Source organism: Panthera leo, chromosome A3 (genome assembly GCF_018350215.1).
Source record: "Panthera leo isolate Ple1 chromosome A3, P.leo_Ple1_pat1.1, whole genome shotgun sequence".
In the NCBI taxonomy this organism is placed as follows: Eukaryota; Metazoa; Chordata; class Mammalia; order Carnivora; family Felidae; genus Panthera; species Panthera leo.
In genome coordinates, this window is record NC_056681.1 from 15,021,067 (window position 1) to 15,037,229 (window position 16,163).

The window sequence follows — 16,163 nt, forward strand, 5'->3', positions numbered from 1 at the left end:
GCTGCTGGAACAGCGCAGCCCGCCAGACCCCGCCGCCCGGATCCCCTGCGCAGCCCGCCGCACCACGTGACCCCGCCGACCACCCAGCTCCGCCGCAGTGAGTCGGGGCGCGTCCCCATCCACCCCCAGACCCTCGCCGAGCCGCCTGGTCTACTGAACCCGGTGAGGGGAAGAGATCCCATGAAGGAGGGTGCTGATATGGGGGGTACCAGGCCGAATCTCGATGGCAGGAATTTAGGACCCAGCAGAGCCGGGAGACCCGGGAGCCCTAGTTTGGGCAGGCAGCCCCCTTTTCTCCCCCGGCGCGGGGCCTGGGAGACCGCAAGCCACCCCCCAGGAATGCGCGTGCAACCGTTCCCATGGTAACATGCAAGCCGCGCCCGCCCTCTGCTAAAGGAAAGGGGAGGTGGGGGGGGGGGGGCCGCTGGTCACTGGGAGGTCCAAACTCGTCACGCGGCGGGTGCACGGGGGAACTGAGGATGTCCCCTCCCCTTCTCCCCGTGCCCCAAATCCTCTGGGAGCCAGAGCGCGAGTCGCATCGCCCTTCTGAGCCTCAGTTTCTCCATCTGCCAAATGGAGGCAATATAATTGGTTCCGAGTTCCCCGAAGAGCTATTTCGAGGGTAACCATCTCGCCAGCCCCTCTTCTGGCTGGACAACCGGGGAGTGGGTTTTAGCGGCCCTGATGACTCCAGCGACCCCACCCCACCCCAGGCCCGCTCGCCATGGCCCTCGTCGGGGCCCTCTTCCTAGCGCTTCTGGCAGGCGCTCAGGCCGAGCTCCCCGGCTGCAAGATCCGCATCACCTCCAAGGCGTTGGAGCTGGGTAAGGCGCGGGGCCGGATGAGGGCGGGTGAGGGAGGGGTCGCTCCAGCAGTGGGCGCAAGACCTAAGGGTCTCGCTGCTACTTCAGTGAAGCAGGAGGGCCTGCGCTTTTTGGAACAAGAGCTGGAGACCATCACCATTCCGGACCTGCGGGGCAAGGAGGGCTACTTCTACTACAACATCTCGGAGTAAGTAGGAGACCCGGAGGGCGGGGTCTCGGACTCCGGGGTGGAGCCTCTGCGTTGGGGGCGGGACCTAGGGGCGGGGAAATTGGCTGGGTCTGTGGGGCGGGTGGGGGCGTGGCCAAACCGGGGAGGCGGGACTCAAGAAACTGGATGGGGCATTGAAAATAAAGGTCAAGCCCTCCGACGTAGGCCGGACTAAGCACCGCGAAGCAGAAGGCTTGGGATTGAGGTGTCGCCAAAGAGCACCGAAGAGGCGGAGTCACGAAACTTGCCCAGGGATGGGAGTGGGGTCTAGGGTACCCGGGAGAGGTGGGACAGGTCAGGGGAACAAGAGAGAAGAGCCTTGCTTGGGATGGCGGGGATAGGAGAATTGGGATATGGAGCGGAGCTCAGCCGATGGAGACAAAATCAAAGGACTCTGTTAAAAGACCAGGTCTAGCAACCATGGGGTGTGAGAGGGAAGGGAATGGAAGCAATAGACTTCTAAGAGAAGGGGGGAAGCTCCTCTCTGAGCTGTCCAAGTCCAGGCTGGGCACTCGAGGGGCAACGGAAGAATTCGTTCCACCCGCCCCGGTTACCCCAGGCCTGGACTGGAAGAGAAGGGAATGAATTTCCTGTAGTTGGGCGGGGCCCCCTCTCCGCGGTCCTGAATATGACCCCGAGGCCTCCTGCAGGGTGAAGGTCACAGAGCTGCAGCTGACAGCCTCTGAGCTCCATTTTCAGCCAGAGCAGGAGCTGATGCTACAGATCAGCAACGCCTCCTTGGGGCTGCGCTTCCGGAGACAGCTTCTCTACTGGTTCTTGTGAGGATCTGGCACCCCTAGGGGAGTGGAGGGGGCATCTGGAGGGCTGGGATGCTGTGGGGCTGTGGGCAGCCCTTTCGCCTGAGTCACAGTTTCTTCATCTGTACAATAGGGAAAAGCATACCCACTACATAAGGGTCGATAGGGCTTGGTAAAATGGTAAACTGCCGAAGTGAAGCCTTATTAAGAGGTATCATGATATATATGGGGTGGGTAGCGGGGTAGAGAAGCCGCGGTTAAGCTCCAAACTGGACATTAAATGCCCCGCACCCCCTTGGCAGCTATGATGGGGGCTACATCAATGCCTCTGCCGAAGGCGTGTCCATCCGCACAGCTCTGGAGCTCTCCAGGGACCCCACTGGCCGTATCAAAGTGTCCAACGTCTCCTGCCAGGCCTTGGTCTCCAGAATGCACGCAGCCTTTGGGGGAACCTTCAAGTAAGCCCTGTCTCCAACCCCAGTCGCACCCAGGGCACCCCCTTTGAGCCTTACTGGCCATCTGCCTAGTGCAATGCAAAGTGCACAGGCTTGGGAATCAAGCCAACTGGGTCCAAACCTCAGTACTCTCATTTCCTGGCTGTGTGACCTTGGGTAAGTCATCGAAGCTCTGTGCCTCAGTTTCCCCGTTAGTAAGATGGGGATGATAATAGAAGCTATTTTATATGATGTTAGGAGGGCACTTTGTTAATATATGTAAAAATATTTAGAACGGCACCTGGCATATTAGTGGCTAGCTTCCTAGCTAGAAGTCATTGTGAGGATCAGTAGGCAGTTGGGCGTGAACTTGGTTCTCAATAATTGGTAGCTCTTGGGGCGCCTGGGTGGCTCAGTCAGTTAAGCGTCCCACTTGAGCTCAGGTTTGAGTCCTGCGTCAGGCTCTGTGCTGACAGCTCAGAGCCTGGAGCCTGCTTTGGATTCTGTGTCTCTCTCCCTCTCTGTCCCTCCCCTGCTCACGCTCTGTCTCTCTCAAATGTAAAATAAAACAACAACAAACATACCTGGCAGTTCTTACTACTACTTAACAAAAAAAAAAATAGCATACTTCAGGTTTGGGGCTGAGAAATGGACTTTGTGATAGTTCTCAAAGAGAGTGGGAGAGAAAAGATGGTGGTTTATCATCTGGTGTTGGTACAGTGCAAGTTTTTTGTTGTTGTTTATTTTTTTTGGGGAGAGAGAGAGTGCGCGCAAGTGGGGGAGGGGCAGAGAGAGAGAGAGAATCCCTAGCAGGCTTCACACTGTCAGTGCAGAGCCCGATGCAGGGTCCAAACTCATGAACTGTGAGATCATGACCTGAGCCGAAATCAAGAGTCAGATGCTAAACTGACCGAGCCACCCAGGTCCCCCTCAGGTTTTTATTTATTTAGCAAATAAAGTGTATGCCAGTCCCTGAGGATTCATAAAGGAGCTCAGAGCCTAGTTGAAGGGACAAAACATTTGCCATCAGGGCTTTAAGGGAGGAACGAAGAGAGTACTCCGGGGGTTCAGAAGAGGGTAGTCTGGGAAGACTGCCTGGAAGAGGAAGCATCTGGGCCCAGACTGGGGGAAAATATAGGACAGGAACATTGAGGGTGGAAGGGAGGGCATGAGTAAGCCTCTGGAGGTGGGGATGCTCGCAGCGGGTCTGAGGAACTGGGGGCAAATTCAGTTTGGCTGGCGGGAGCAGGGGTTAGGAGAGGTCTTTAGAATCAGGCTGGGGAGGGGATTTGGAAAACCTTCATTAAAGAGCTGGTGCTTCAGGTCAAAGTTGAGCCACCTCCTCCCCATCTCTCTGGCCACTGATTTCTCCTGGGCCTGGTTTGGGGTCGGGCAGTGTCTGGGCTCACACGGTCTCTCCCCTCCTTGCAGGAAGGTGTATGAGTTCCTCTCCACATTCATCACCTCGGGGATGCGCTTCCTCCTCAACCAGCAGGTACGGCAGTGGTGGTGGTGGTGGCGGGTGGGGTGCCCTCCATTTTGAAGGCCCTGACTCTAGACCCCACCCTGCAGATCTGCCCCGTGCTCTACCATGCAGGGATGGTGCTGCTCAATTCCCTCCTGGACACCGTGCCCGGTGAGTTGGCGCTGGCTGGGCGGGGAGCTCTGGGCCACGCCTGGGGCTGGACCGGGGTGGGGGGGGGGTGAGGAGGAGGCTGGGTATACAGCTGCCAGGCCATGGCTCAGAGCAGGCAAGGCCCCTGCCACACCCTGGGCTCCCATATGGCCTCTGCTGCGGACTTGCCCTGTGTGACCCCAGGTCGGTACTCACTTCTCTCTGGGCCTTGCCATCTTCGCCTGGCTGGGGTGCCTCCCCGTGGGGTTGCTGTGAGCATTAGCTGCGTGACGATTGTCAAGGTCCTCTGTCTTTATGTGCTCGCTGATCATTGGGACCCCGTGTGTGTTCATCCCCTGCACTTAATAGGTGCTCAACTAACGTGGGTTCCCTTTTCCTAAGCTTTGACCTCTGTCTGCTGTGGGGTAGAGATCACCGTGCCCCCTACACGGGGCACAGGGAGGGAGGGAGGAGGCAGGGAAGACTCATGAGGGCAGGGAATCCCTTGCCACGTTGGTTCGTGATCTGATAAAAGCCCTACAGTAGTGGTGGTGGTAGGAGGAGTAGTAATAGCAGCTTCTTCCCACATAAAGCTAATTTGATCCCCGCAACAACCCTATGAGGGAAGATTGATGACCATCATTTATGGGTGAGAAACAGGCCCCAAAGGGCGAACACCTCGCCCAGCATGACACAGCGTGAGTGACCGAGCTCCTTCCCACAGTACGCAGCAATGTGGATGAGCTTGTTGGCATCGACTACTCCCTCCTGAAGGATCCTGCAGCTTCTGCCAGCAATCTGGACATGGACTTCCGGGTGAGCTGCCTGGCTGGTGTGGCATCTCTGACCTGTCCCCTGCGTCTCTGCCTTTGTCTTCCTGAACCACAGCTCTGATGAGGCCACTCCGCTGCTGAGCCTGCCATGGCTCCCCATTGCCTACAGAATCAGGGTCAATTCCTGGGGCTGGCCCCACCTTTCTAACTTTACCCTGTTTCTCTGCAGTTATTCTTTCCCAAACATGCACCCTTGTTTCCTACCTCAGGGCCTTTGCTCATGCATTGCCCTTCCCCATCTTCCCTGAAGGAGCTGGACATACGGCTCTATGCACATAATCTCATTTCACTCTCACGACTGTGTGAGTCAGGCACTTCTGTTTTATTTATTTTGGGGATGTGGACACTTGCTCGAAGAGGTGATGTCACTTGCCCAAGGCCACACAGCTACTATGTGGCCATTTCCTTTGCTCCCCACAGTGGATGGAGTGTAGCGGTTTCAGAGCAAGGATTAGAGCTGGCATGTCTGAAGTTCACGTCCTGACTCTGCCACTTACTTGCTGCGTGATCTTAAGCAAGTGGCTTAGGGGCACCTGGGTGGCTCAGTCGGTTAAGCATCGACTTCAGCTCAGGTCACGATCTCACGGTTCGTGAGTTCGAGCCTCACGTCGGGCTCTGTGCTCCCCTCACGTGGGGGAGGGGCAGAGAGAGAGGGAGATGCAGAATCCGAAGCAGGTTCCAGGCTCCGAGCTGTCAGCACAGAGCCCGACGTGGGGCTCGAACTCACAAACCGTGAGATCGTGACCTGAGCTGAAGTTGGACACTTAACTGACTGAGCTACCCAAGCACGCCCCCCCCCCCAAATTTTTTTAAGCAAGTGGCTTAACCTTTCTGTGCCTATTTCCTACTAATATGTAAATGGCTATAATACAGTAAGAAAACATCTCTCACGGAAGATTATGTGGATTAAAGGAGTTGGTGTATGTCAAGGGCATGGAAGAATTACTATGTAAGATGTAAGCAGCAGCTGTTATTGCTGCCATATATCGTTCAAGGCCCACTGAAATGCCACTTCCTCCTGAACCCTTTCCTGAGCTTCTGTTCTCCAGTCTGACGGAAGTGCTCCCTTGAAGCTGCCCTCCTCTGCATGCCTTTTTAAGAATTGTGCTAATGAGGGTGCCTGGCTGGCCCAGGTGGGAGGAACATGCGACTCTTGATCTTGGGGTCGTGAGCCCAAGCCCCACGTTGGGTGTGGAGATTAAATAAATAAAACTTAAAAATTGTGCTGAGGAGTCCCCTAAGGACAGCAGCTGGGTCTGACCCCCACCATCCCTCACAGTGCCTGCCACAGGGCGTGGGAGCATCTGGGTGCTGGGCCAGTCTGCCTTGGCCTTGACCCTGATCCCCCAACTGCAGGGGGCCTTCTTTCCCCTGGCGGAGGGTAACTGGAGCTTGCCCAACCGGGCGGTTGAGCCCCAGCTGCGGGAGGAGGAGCGGATGGTGTACGTGGCCTTCTCCGAGTTCTTCTTTGACTCCGCCATGGAAAGCTACTTCCGAGCGGGTGCCCTGAAGCTGTCACTGGTGGGAGACAAGGTATGCCAGGGCCTGTTTGTGGGATGGGCAAGAGGGGCCCTGTCAGGGAGCTCCTGATGACCCTGCTTCACCCCCAATTTCCCTACCCAGGTGCCCCACGATCTGGACATGCTGCTGAGGGCCACCTACTTTGGGAGCATCGTCCTGCTGGTGAGTGCGGGCAGGAGGTAGGCACCTGGCCAGGGTGGGAGGGCATAGCACCTGCATACCAGTGAGGGAACGGTGGAGGTGTGCGGGTGGAGTCCCCCCGAGGCCACTGTGGAATACACAGAAGGCCTGGCCTCCTGCCTGTGACCCGGTCCTCTTATTTGTCAAACTCATTTCCAAGTCCTTGAAGGGCCCTTGCTACTTCCTGCTCTTCATGAAGCTCTGAGGACAGGCTGAGACCCAAGCTCTGTAAGTGTAGGGGCGCTTTAACAATGACTGATGTAGTCTTTTTTCTTTTTAAGTTAGTTAATTAGATTGTTAAATAATCTCTATGCCCTTTGTGGGGCTTCAACGCACGACCCCAAGATTAAGAGTCACGTGTTCTACCGACTGAGCTAGCCAGGTACCCTGATGTGTTTTTTTTTTTTCCCCTTGCTTATTTTCCCTTGTTTAATGGAGGAGTTCCCACCTACTCTTTCAAAATGTAAAAAGCATCTTAGTGGCCATTAAAGGACTTGCCCTTAATTTCCTTTACACTATACAACCTCACAGGACTGTCATGAGTATTAGCTGAATCAATTCATGCAAAGGGACTGGAACAGCACCGGGTGCAGAGTAAGTGCTCAGAAAACACTCACTGGCTGCTGTTATTATCATCGCTGTTAGCACCATCGTCTCCATCAACCTGATGGCCAAACGTCAGTAAGAGTGTGGACTCTCTTGCCAGACTGCCTGGGTCTGAATCCCAGGTTCTGCAACTGGAGGACCACATAACCTTGGACAAGTACTTAACCTCTCTGTGCCTCAATTTTCCCATCTCAAAAATGAGTAGAATACCTGCCTCACACGGTCATTGAGAGGTTTCAATGAGCTAACACAAGTGAAGTAGGAGTGCCTATAGGGCAAAGGATACGGCAGGTTAGAGAGAGGAAATATGGCAGAGAGAGGGGATATTTGATGCAAACACAGTCTCAGGAGTCTGGTTGAAGATGGATCCCCACGACCAAGAGCTCAGGAAGGCAGAAAAAGAGGAAACATTTCTAGAATGAGACATTCCCTTGTGTGAGCAAAGGCACAGAGGCTGGACACAATTTTGAAGGGTCTGGGAAGCCACACCAGCCTTCATATCTGTGTGCCTGGGCTCCCAGCGGGCAGAACCTGAGCCAGCCCTCCTCCCCTCCTGGTGCTCATCAGGGAACAGATCTGGGTTTTGACCCACCCTCGCTCCTCTGTCCCCAGAGCCCGGCGGTGATTGACTCCCCGCTGAAGTTGGAGCTAAGGGTCCTGGCCCCACCTCGCTGCACCATCAAGCCCTCGGGTACCACCGTCTCTGTCACCGCAAGTGTCACCATCGCCCTGGTCCCGTCCGACCAGCCTGAGGTCCAACTGTCCAGCATGATTATGGTGCGGGCACCAGATTAGGAGCTACTGAGGGTCAGGGAGATGCGGGCTGTTGATCCTTTGGGTCAGTAACACCCCCCTCCCACCTCCTTGCCTGCAGGACACCCGTCTCAGCGCCAAGGTGGCACTCCGGGGAAAGGCGCTGCGCGTCCAGCTGGACCTGCGCCGGTAAGCAGATGGCCAAGATCTCGGGCAAGCCCTTAACCTCCCTGAGCCTCCGTGTCTTCAGGTTAATTGCACCTGCCCAGCAAGTGGGGAGCTGAAATTCACTCAGATCTACAGCCACTGGAGAGCTAAGGTCTTTGTTAATGCATCTTATTCAAGGGTAACTTCTCTGCCTTGTCTTACACCTGAGAGAGAGGCAGAACAGATATTATGAGATGTCCAAATTGGCCCAGCAAGGTTAAAGGACGTGCCCTCAGTCACACAGCAAAGAGCCAAACAACACGGGTTCGGGCAGAAACCTCAGCACAAATTTTGTGATCTTGAGAAGAGTCACTTTATCTTTGTACGCTTCATTTTCTTCATGGGCTAAATGTAGGGAAAAGTAGCATCCGTTTTGTAAGGTTGTGCTGTTTGTGATGCTAGCCACAGGTGCTAGGGGTTAAATGAGATACTGCAGGGCAGTAGTTAAGAGCCTAGATTCTAGAGGCAGATTCTGCCATTTACCAGCTGTTGAGACCTCAGACAAATTACTTAACCTCTCTAGGCTTGATCTGCCCCATCTAAAAAGTGCGAGTTGTTGAACAGTGCCTACTTCTTAGGGTTGTTATGAGGATTAAGTCAGTTGGCATTTTATTTTTTTTTTAATTTTTTTTTTTTCAACGTTTTTTATTTATTTTTGGGACAGAGAGAGACAGAGCATGAACGGGGGAGGGGCAGAGAGAGAGGGAGACACAGAATCGGAAACAGGCTCCAGGCTCCGAGCCATCAGCCCAGAGCCCGATGCGGGGCTCGAACTCACGGACCGCGAGATCGTGACCTGGCTGAAGTCGGACGCTTAACCGACTGCGCCACCCAGGCGCCCCAAGTCAGTTGGCATTTTAAAATGTCTTAATGATAGTTAACTTTTTGTAACACGCTTAGTGTCTGGTAGGGAGGAAGCTCTGTACGTTCTGTTAAATAAACACAAACAACACAGGCAAAGCTGCCAGCACGAGTCTGGCGTAGAGGAAGCGCTCAACAAATTAAAAGTAGTAGCCTTGGAAAAAAGGAACCCAAAGAGGGAGAAATGACTCACCCAAGGATGCACACCTGGAAAGCGGCAGAACCCCTGGACAGGTGTGTAGGTGGGAGCATGGCAGGCCGAAGGTCAGGGGCTTCTGGCGGGTAGGCCTGGGTGGCCTGAGGAAGGGGAACTTCCAGGGTTCATGCCCACTAGACACTTGTCTCCCATAGGTTCCGAATCTACTCGAACCAGTCTGCACTGGAGTCGCTGGCAGTGAGTTGGGAGTGGCGAGGGGGCCAGGGCTGGGTTGGGGCCGGGCAGCTAAGGCAAGTCCGCTTCCTGCTGGCTGCCCTGACTTCCCGCCTCCTCCCTCCCAGCTGATCCCACTGCAGACCCCTCTGAAGACCATGCTGCAGATTGGGGTGATGCCCATGCTCAATGGTATGGCTGGGGACGGGAGGGAGGAGAGGGAAAGGAGAGGGGAGCTGGGTGGACCCAGGTTGAGCCCGCTGCTCCCACCCACAGAGCGGATGTGGCGGGGGGTGCAGATCCCACTACCCGAGGGCATCAACTTCGTGCGCGAGGTGGTGACCAACCATGCGGTGAGTGGGGGTGGGGAGCGAGTGATGGAGAGAGGGCAGAGCCTTCCCCCCACTTCACGACCCTGACCTCCCTCTGCTGTCAGATCCCAGCCCCTTCCTTATCAAGTGCCGCTCCCATTTTAATCTTCCATCAGACCTCAGCCCTCTGCACAGGCTGTGCCCTCACCTTGCAACACTCTTCCTGGATCCCACTTTAACACCTGAGCTAAGAGGCCATCTCAGAGGCCCTCCTTGACCCCCACAGGCCACGCTCCTGCAGCCTCTTTCACACCCTTCACAGGAGTTAGAACTTCTTTGAGGCTCCTCTCCCACTAGATTGAGAGCCCTTCAAGGCCAAGGGCCTGTCTCGATCTTTAGATTTTGGTCTCTGTAATGGAATGAAGAGGCTCCCCTCTCTGCCCCACTGCACAGGGCTTCCTCACCATCGGGGCCGACCTCCACTTTGCCAAAGGGCTGCGAGAGGTGATTGAGAAGAACCGGCCTGCCAGCACCAGCGACACCTCGGCATCCAGTGCCCCACCACCTGCCACGACGGCTGCCTGAGCCCTCAACCCCACGCTGGCAGGGGCATCCAGGACTTCGACCCTCTCGGCTCCTCCCAGCCTATAGCATCCTGTGTAACCCCCAGTGCCACAGAGAAGACAGGGTTTTAAGCTGTACCCAATTTAATTCCATAATCACACTCAATCCATCAATTAGTCCGTCCACCCTCCCCGTGGGCTGTCCTGAGCTCTGCTGTGTTCCAGTGCATTAAGGGAGGGGGCCAGGCCGCACCCCAGTCAGGAATAAAGTGCTAACTCCCCCAGGCTGTCTACGTGAGGGACTGGGGCCCGGTCTGGGAGGCAGAGGGCTGTGGGGGAGGCAGGGGCGGGGAAGCAGTTCTGGAGGCAGGGACCTGCCCCACAGGGGCATTTTGCATAAAGGTGGACCTCCCTTCTAGCAGGAGGGGCCAGGAAGAGGGGCTGGATCAGGCAGAAGGGGACCGGTCTCCGTGGTCATCAGTATGGCTGCTTATTCAGGAAGCGAGAGAACATGGTGAGGGCAGCCTGGGGCTTGTCGGTGGGGACCATGTGTCCAGCGCCCTAGGAGCAAAGCTCTGTGAGATTCCCCTTCTTGTGTAACCCCTGCCCCTGGGCGCCCCTCCATCCTACTGGATCCCCCCAGCCAGCGACCTTCCTCTTCTCCCAAGCCCTGCATTCTCCCCACCCTGCCCAGAACGCTTGCCCTTATGGGGCCAGATGGTAAATGGGTGTAAAAGGGAGTCGGAAGGAGAGGACGGGTGGGTTCTGCCCCATCCCCTCCAGCCAGGTAGCCCTTGCCAGGCCCAAGCCCTACCTTGATGGTGAGAAAGGCGATGTGGGAGAACTCCTTCACGAAGCCTGCGATCTGCTCCCCGCTGTCCCCGTAGTCCACTAACCAGGGCCGGCGCTGGACCTCCATCTGCCCCACCAGGGAAGCCTTAGCAGCCTGCGGCTGTCCCCAAATCTCGCTCACATCTGCCAGCAGGACCTCAGGGGCCCGAACTCCCCCCAGGTTTGTCCTCTCTGTCTGCCAGAGCCAAGCTGCCAGGCACAGCTGCCCTATCCCTGCACCCAGCCTCACCCCAGAGCCGGGATCCTTGCCTTACCTTCTGGTTCAGGGAATCCACAAACCACTCGTCCCCCATGAAATTGCAGGCCATGTCCACATCTCCGTTGTAGAGCAGGATCCGGTATTTCTGGAGCAGAGCAGGGGGGGGAAGCGGGAGGGTCTGGAATGAGCCCAGGCCCCAGCCCTTCTCGGGTTCAAGCCTTACCCCCTCAGGGAATTCGAGGGGCCTTGCTAAATAGCACAAAGCAGGAAACACTCAAGTTTTCTGACTGTTTCCTACATGACTGGTGTTTTACTAAATGCTTTACCCATGCAAGTAGATACCATTAACCCCATTTTATAGGTGGAGAAACCAAGTCTCAAGATGGGAAAAACTTGCCCAGGGGCGCATGGCTAATGAAGGGACGTACACACAGACGATCTGACCCCTAGAGGTTATGCTCTAACCACTGGTCCTAGCCTGGCTCTGTCAGGATTTCCTAGATGACCTTGGACAAGGCCCTCTCCCACCCTGAACCTCCATTTGCTCGTTTGTAACGCATTCTCGCCAGCTCTTCTCAACCTAAAAGCTCCTTGGCTGATGCAGCCTCCTACGGCAGAGCAGCATGGGGTGGGGACAAAGCAAGGTTCAAATCATGACCCTGCCAGTCACTGGACTTCATTTCTTGGAGTTTCAGCTCCCCGTGTCCGGAGTGGCACGCTAAAGGGGGCCCCGCCTTGTCATGCCGCTCCAGGGTCCTGAGGCTGCTGGTGGACCCAGCTGTGCCGCTCCCACTCACCTGTGTGGTGAGCAGCTTAAGGTACTGGGACTGCATGCTTTGGTAGAGACGGCGGTACTGTATATTCACCAGGAAGCTGCGGGAGCACGTGGGCGGGTCCCAGGAAGACCAGGTAGAGGGAGAAAAAGAGATCAGCTCTCCTCTCCCGTCCCCTCCTACCTCCAAGCTCCAGCCTGGGAGGCAGAGTTGGGATTCAGTCCCCTCCTCAGGCATATCATCTCTCTAGGACTTATGTGGATGGGGGGCTGGGATTCAGCCCACCCCCGTGCAGAAACGTGTATGGGAACATTTAGTGATTGGTTTGCAACTGGCATTTAGCGTGCAGGAGCCCACTGGTGGGAGAACCACAGCCTGTAACGGCAGTAGGGCAGGGGCACTGGCCAATCAGCATGGACCTGAGTGGCCCCTGCTCTGCCAGGCGGCATCTTTTACTCATGCGGGTCATAGGAGATCTCTGCAGCTGGGGACTACATTGGAGTGGGGGTGGGGGACAGTGTCTATTTACTAAATGCCAGGGGAGTAAATTGCTATTTTACCAGCCCAGGTGGCCATTTAAGAACGAACTAGCTAAATATCAATCAATTTAGGGGCTAAACACCTGCACGGGACCCTGTGTCACACCCTGGGTGCCTGAAGCGCCCCTACAAGAAACCCTAGCCAAGGGATCCTGGGAAACCTTTCTGATACCCAGGAGCCCCAAGTGCCTGCCACCCCTGGGGCCACGGCTGGCCGCAAAGCCTCACTTGCACATGTCCCAGTGGGGCAGCTGCTCGGGGATGTGGAGGGCCTTCCGCACATAGGGGTTGTTGAGGTACGTGGAGGCGGCTGTGGTGTTGGTGCAGGGGGGGTCCATGCGCAGCCTATCCCCAGAACGCAGCAGTGCCTGGGGGCACAGACGGCAGGTCAGGGTCTTCGTATCCCTCCCCCCCCACCCCCCCGCCACCAGGAGAAAGTCCATGCTCTTCCTGCACACCTGATGCCATGTCCGCTTCAGCGGCAGGCGAGTGAAGATGTTGCCCAAGTCATGGAGCACAATGGCGTCCTTCTCGTACCTGCAAGTGAAGCGGGGGACGTGTGCCTCAGCCTCCAGATGGGGGCTGGGACTGGCCCCCAGGGCACACGGCAGGGCCTACCTTAAACGGCCAGGCACACCCCCAGCACATGGGGCATAGAGGTTGTAAATGTTGAGGCCGGAGTTGCCCACGATGCGGGACACTTCCTGCAGCTGCAATGATACATGGGAGCCACCGTGCTTCACAGAACCCTGGCCTCCCCGTGATCTCACCAACTCGTCCCAAGATTGACGGCTCTCCTACTCCACTTCTTGTCATTACCCTTCCCCCACTTTTTTTCCACAGGCAGGGAAACTGAGGCTCAGTGGAAGGAATCTGCCAGACCTGGGTCCAGAGCCTACTGCCGCTACATCCTAGCACTGTGACTTCAGGCGAGTGACTTTAACGTTCTTGGCCTCGGTTTCCTCTTCTGGAAAACGTGGATAATACGATCTCCCTTAAAGGAATCTTGAAGATTAAATAATCTATGTTGATATAGTTCGGCCCAGTGCCTGGCACAGAGTAGATGCTCGACAAGAGGGAGATCCTTTCCCTCACAGGGGTTATGGGATTTGCCTAGAAAGTCCCAGAAGTAGTGGTGGGAACACATCCCTAGACGTATCCCAGAGGACATCAAATTGCTGGAGGAGGCAGGATAGGAAAGCAATAGGGGATGGGGTCAGGGAGGCCCGAAGGAGGAGATGTGGTCCTATTCTCGGGGCCGGGGGTGTCAGGGGTGACACAGGTTGGGCGGCAGAACCTCACATTGGTCACGCATTCTGGGTCTCTGTTGTCATAGAAGTTACACTTGTTCTGAGAGCAGCAGTGGGTCTGGAGAGAAGACCAGAGCCTGTAGGAGACGCATGAAAGTGTTCAGGCCCAAGGTGGGCTCCCACCCTCCACATCCAACCTCCCGCCACCACCTGACCCCAGCCAATGAGGAAACAGATCACAGGGGATGGTATGCAAGTTCCAAACCTAGCTGCTCTGGGGCCACACAGCCAGCCCTCCTGAGTCCATTTAAGTTCTGGCCTCCATTCTTTGGCCTTTCAGCACCAAACACGTCTAGCAATCCCAGCCCCCACCCCCTGCTCAGAAACTAGGGTAGGGCCTAGGGTATCATGTGCCTGGAGGGCAGACCTGAGATCCTCAAGACCTGCCCCACCCTAGAGATTGCCCAACTGCCCCCTCCCATACCTGTTCCCAAGGAGGCCGTGGTAGTAGGCGAAATAGACCAGGGAGTTGTCATTCTGCTCGTAGGAGGAGAGTCCGTTGCCCACAGCCAGCCCCTGTGAAACACCCAGGGCATTCAGGTCATCTGGAGGGAGAGGGGGAGCCTCCCCTGACTACACCCAGACCTTCAGCAATCTGGAAGCTGAAATCCAAGGTGGTTTGTGGGGAGGCCACTTGAAGCTAAGAACAGAGCTGGCTGGCAGACAGGTGAGCTTCCTGTTGTGGGAGGCACGTGAGCAGAGACAGGCCACCCAGTGGCAAGCATGTTATAAAGGGGACCAGGTTGGACAGAGAAAATGGCCTCTTTCACGCTGCTAACCACAAGGCCAGGACAAGTTGCCTCTCTTCCCTCCTGCAGCGGCCCTGTACCTGAAGGTTCATGCTGGGATCCTGCATGACCAACACTGCCAGGGTGGGGATGTAAATGCCGGCATAGCTCTCTCCTGTCAGGAAGAGCTCATTGTCCTTGTACTCCGGGAAGAGGCGGAAAAAATCCTTAAGGGCCTCAAAATTACTCTGGGCGACCTAGGGAAAAGAGGAGGAGAGGATCAAAAGGCTTTGGTATTTGAGCTGGAAAGAATCTGAGATAACGACATCCACCCGTTCTGAGCAAGAGGAAGTGGCTTGGCCAAGACCACACACAGCATGTGACAGAGCCAAAATCCAGACTCCAAGGCCATGCACTTTCCCTCCTGGGTCTCGCTGCCTTTAGAGAACCAGGGAGGCTGGGGCACAAGGGCAGGCACTGGACTCACCTCTGTGTCATTGGTTGCATAAGACTTGTCATCAGAGTAGGAGAAGCCCACCCCAGCTGGGGACTCAAGATACAATACGTTGGCAATCTGGAGGGGAGGAGGAAATGAACTGAAGAGGAATCCCCAACCCATCCAAGTGCTCAGACACCCCCACAGGACCCCCTGGCTCCGGCTATACCAGGTTCCAGGAATAGGGGTTGTACTCCAGGGTGGCACCATCTGGCTGCACCTGAAGAGGAAAAGAGATGGCTAAGTCCCAAGGACTAACTGGATGGAAGGAAAGGGCTACCGTGCTGGGCAGTTCACATTTGGGCAAAACCCTTGAAAGGTACAGACAGTGAAACGAACGGTACGGATGAGGAAACCCAGGCTCCGGAGAAGGGCGCGCTTGGGAAAAACCTCCGAGTCCTGTTCTCCCTCCTCCCGGGCCCTTTCCTTCAGGAATGCTTCCCTTCCTGGTTAGGGGGCAGATGGTGGCTTTCCACTCACCAGGAAGGGGCCGTGCTCCGTGAGGAAGCCGTCTAAGGAGCTGCAGCCCGGCCCTCCGTTGAGCCAAAGCACCACAGGGCTGCTCTTGGGATCCTTCTGGGACTCCACAAACCTGGGAGGGGAGGCAGAGCAGGGTGGGTGCAGGCGGAGGGGCCCCTTCCAGCGCTCCCTGCTCTCAGGCTCCCTCAGGGGTCTTCAGACCCTCCCCCACCCCGCGCCCCGTCACCTCCCCGCCCGGGACGGGGTGGGGGGTGGCGCAGACCAGTAGTGGAGGTGCTTGGAGTCGGAGCCGCGGAGGTAGCCTGAGTACTGGCGGAAAGCTGGCTGCTTGGCCAGCCCGGGCAGGCACTGGATCTCGTCCAGGTCCGGCGCTGCCCGACCCGGGGGCGCCCAGGCCAGGAGCAGCAGCAGCAGCAGCAGCAGCAACCACGGCGGCGACAGCGCGGCTCCGACCATCTGCGGGAGGAAGTGGGGCCGACTGTTTCCGCGCTCCCTTGCTCCTCCAACGCTTCGGTGCGATCGCCCCGCGGAGGAGCTGACGGCGAGGCGGCTATCGGAGCCCCCCAACCCGGCCCGGCCCCAGCGTCCGCCCGCCCGCCGCGCCGCCCGGGACCGCGGGTCCCCTCCAGCCTCCAGAGAGACCTCACCTCGGCTCCCCAGCGTCGTTGCTCTCCCGGAGGGGCTCGGCCTCGGGAAGTCATGTGGAGTCCGAGTCACGTGGGCGCCGGCGCCACGTGACGGT

At 56.7% G+C, this 16,163-nt stretch overlaps 2 protein-coding genes across 4 annotated transcripts; one reads left to right on the plus strand and one right to left on the minus strand.

The window, feature by feature from the left end:
- LOC122215473 (phospholipid transfer protein) lies at window positions 1–10,328 on the plus strand. Of its 2 annotated transcripts, none has more exons than XM_042930814.1 (16): window positions 1–97; window positions 714–824; window positions 912–1,011; window positions 1,683–1,811; window positions 2,093–2,248; window positions 3,656–3,719; window positions 3,797–3,860; window positions 4,564–4,655; window positions 6,029–6,205; window positions 6,296–6,355; window positions 7,592–7,756; window positions 7,854–7,921; window positions 9,152–9,194; window positions 9,299–9,362; window positions 9,447–9,523; window positions 9,935–10,328. In XM_042930814.1, exons 2-16 carry the CDS (start codon window positions 725–727, stop codon window positions 10,064–10,066), a joined length of 1,491 nt encoding a protein of 496 aa, XP_042786748.1. In that variant the 5' UTR covers window positions 1–97; window positions 714–724; the 3' UTR covers window positions 10,067–10,328. The 2 variants fall into 2 exon arrangements, with proteins under 2 accessions (XP_042786748.1, XP_042786749.1); XM_042930815.1 differs by having other exon boundaries at window positions 79–162.
- Window positions 10,171–16,139, minus strand: CTSA (cathepsin A). 2 transcript variants are annotated; one of them, XM_042930812.1, is made up of 15 exons: window positions 16,069–16,139; window positions 15,684–15,877; window positions 15,422–15,533; window positions 15,111–15,161; window positions 14,933–15,019; window positions 14,547–14,702; window positions 14,142–14,233; window positions 13,710–13,794; window positions 13,026–13,117; window positions 12,866–12,944; window positions 12,636–12,775; window positions 11,893–11,968; window positions 11,151–11,240; window positions 10,859–10,996; window positions 10,171–10,605 (listed from the first exon to the last, which is right to left on the minus strand). In XM_042930812.1, the coding sequence occupies exons 1-15, from the start codon at window positions 16,120–16,122 to the stop codon at window positions 10,522–10,524; spliced, it is 1,530 nt and encodes a 509-aa protein (XP_042786746.1). In that variant the 5' UTR covers window positions 16,123–16,139; the 3' UTR covers window positions 10,171–10,521. The 2 variants fall into 2 exon arrangements, with proteins under 2 accessions (XP_042786746.1, XP_042786747.1); XM_042930813.1 differs by having other exon boundaries at window positions 10,859–10,963; window positions 16,069–16,138.
- Window positions 16,140–16,163: the final 24 nt, after the last annotated feature.

What these genes read in the sequence shown, in the direction of transcription:
- LOC122215473 (XM_042930814.1), top strand. Translation starts at nt 725, where the DNA reads ATGGCCCTCGTCGGGGCCCTCTTCCTAGCGCTTCTGGCAGGCGCTCAG. An exon ending in TGTCACTGGTGGGAGACAAG is followed by an intron (nt 6,206 to 6,295) that starts GTATGCCAGGGC and finishes TTCCCTACCCAG; the next exon opens with GTGCCCCACGATCTGGACAT. An exon ending in GGTGATGCCCATGCTCAATG is followed by an intron (nt 9,363 to 9,446) that starts GTATGGCTGGGG and finishes TCCCACCCACAG; the next exon opens with AGCGGATGTGGCGGGGGGTG.
- CTSA (XM_042930812.1), bottom strand. Translation starts at nt 16,122, where the DNA reads ATGACTTCCCGAGGCCGAGCCCCTCCGGGAGAGCAACGACGCTGGGGA. An exon ending in AACGACGCTGGGGAGCCGAG is followed by an intron (nt 15,878 to 16,068) that starts GTGAGGTCTCTC and finishes TTCCTCCCGCAG; the next exon opens with ATGGTCGGAGCCGCGCTGTC. An exon ending in ATCCCAGCATGAACCTTCAG is followed by an intron (nt 14,234 to 14,546) that starts GTACAGGGCCGC and finishes GGTGTTTCACAG; the next exon opens with GGGCTGGCTGTGGGCAACGG.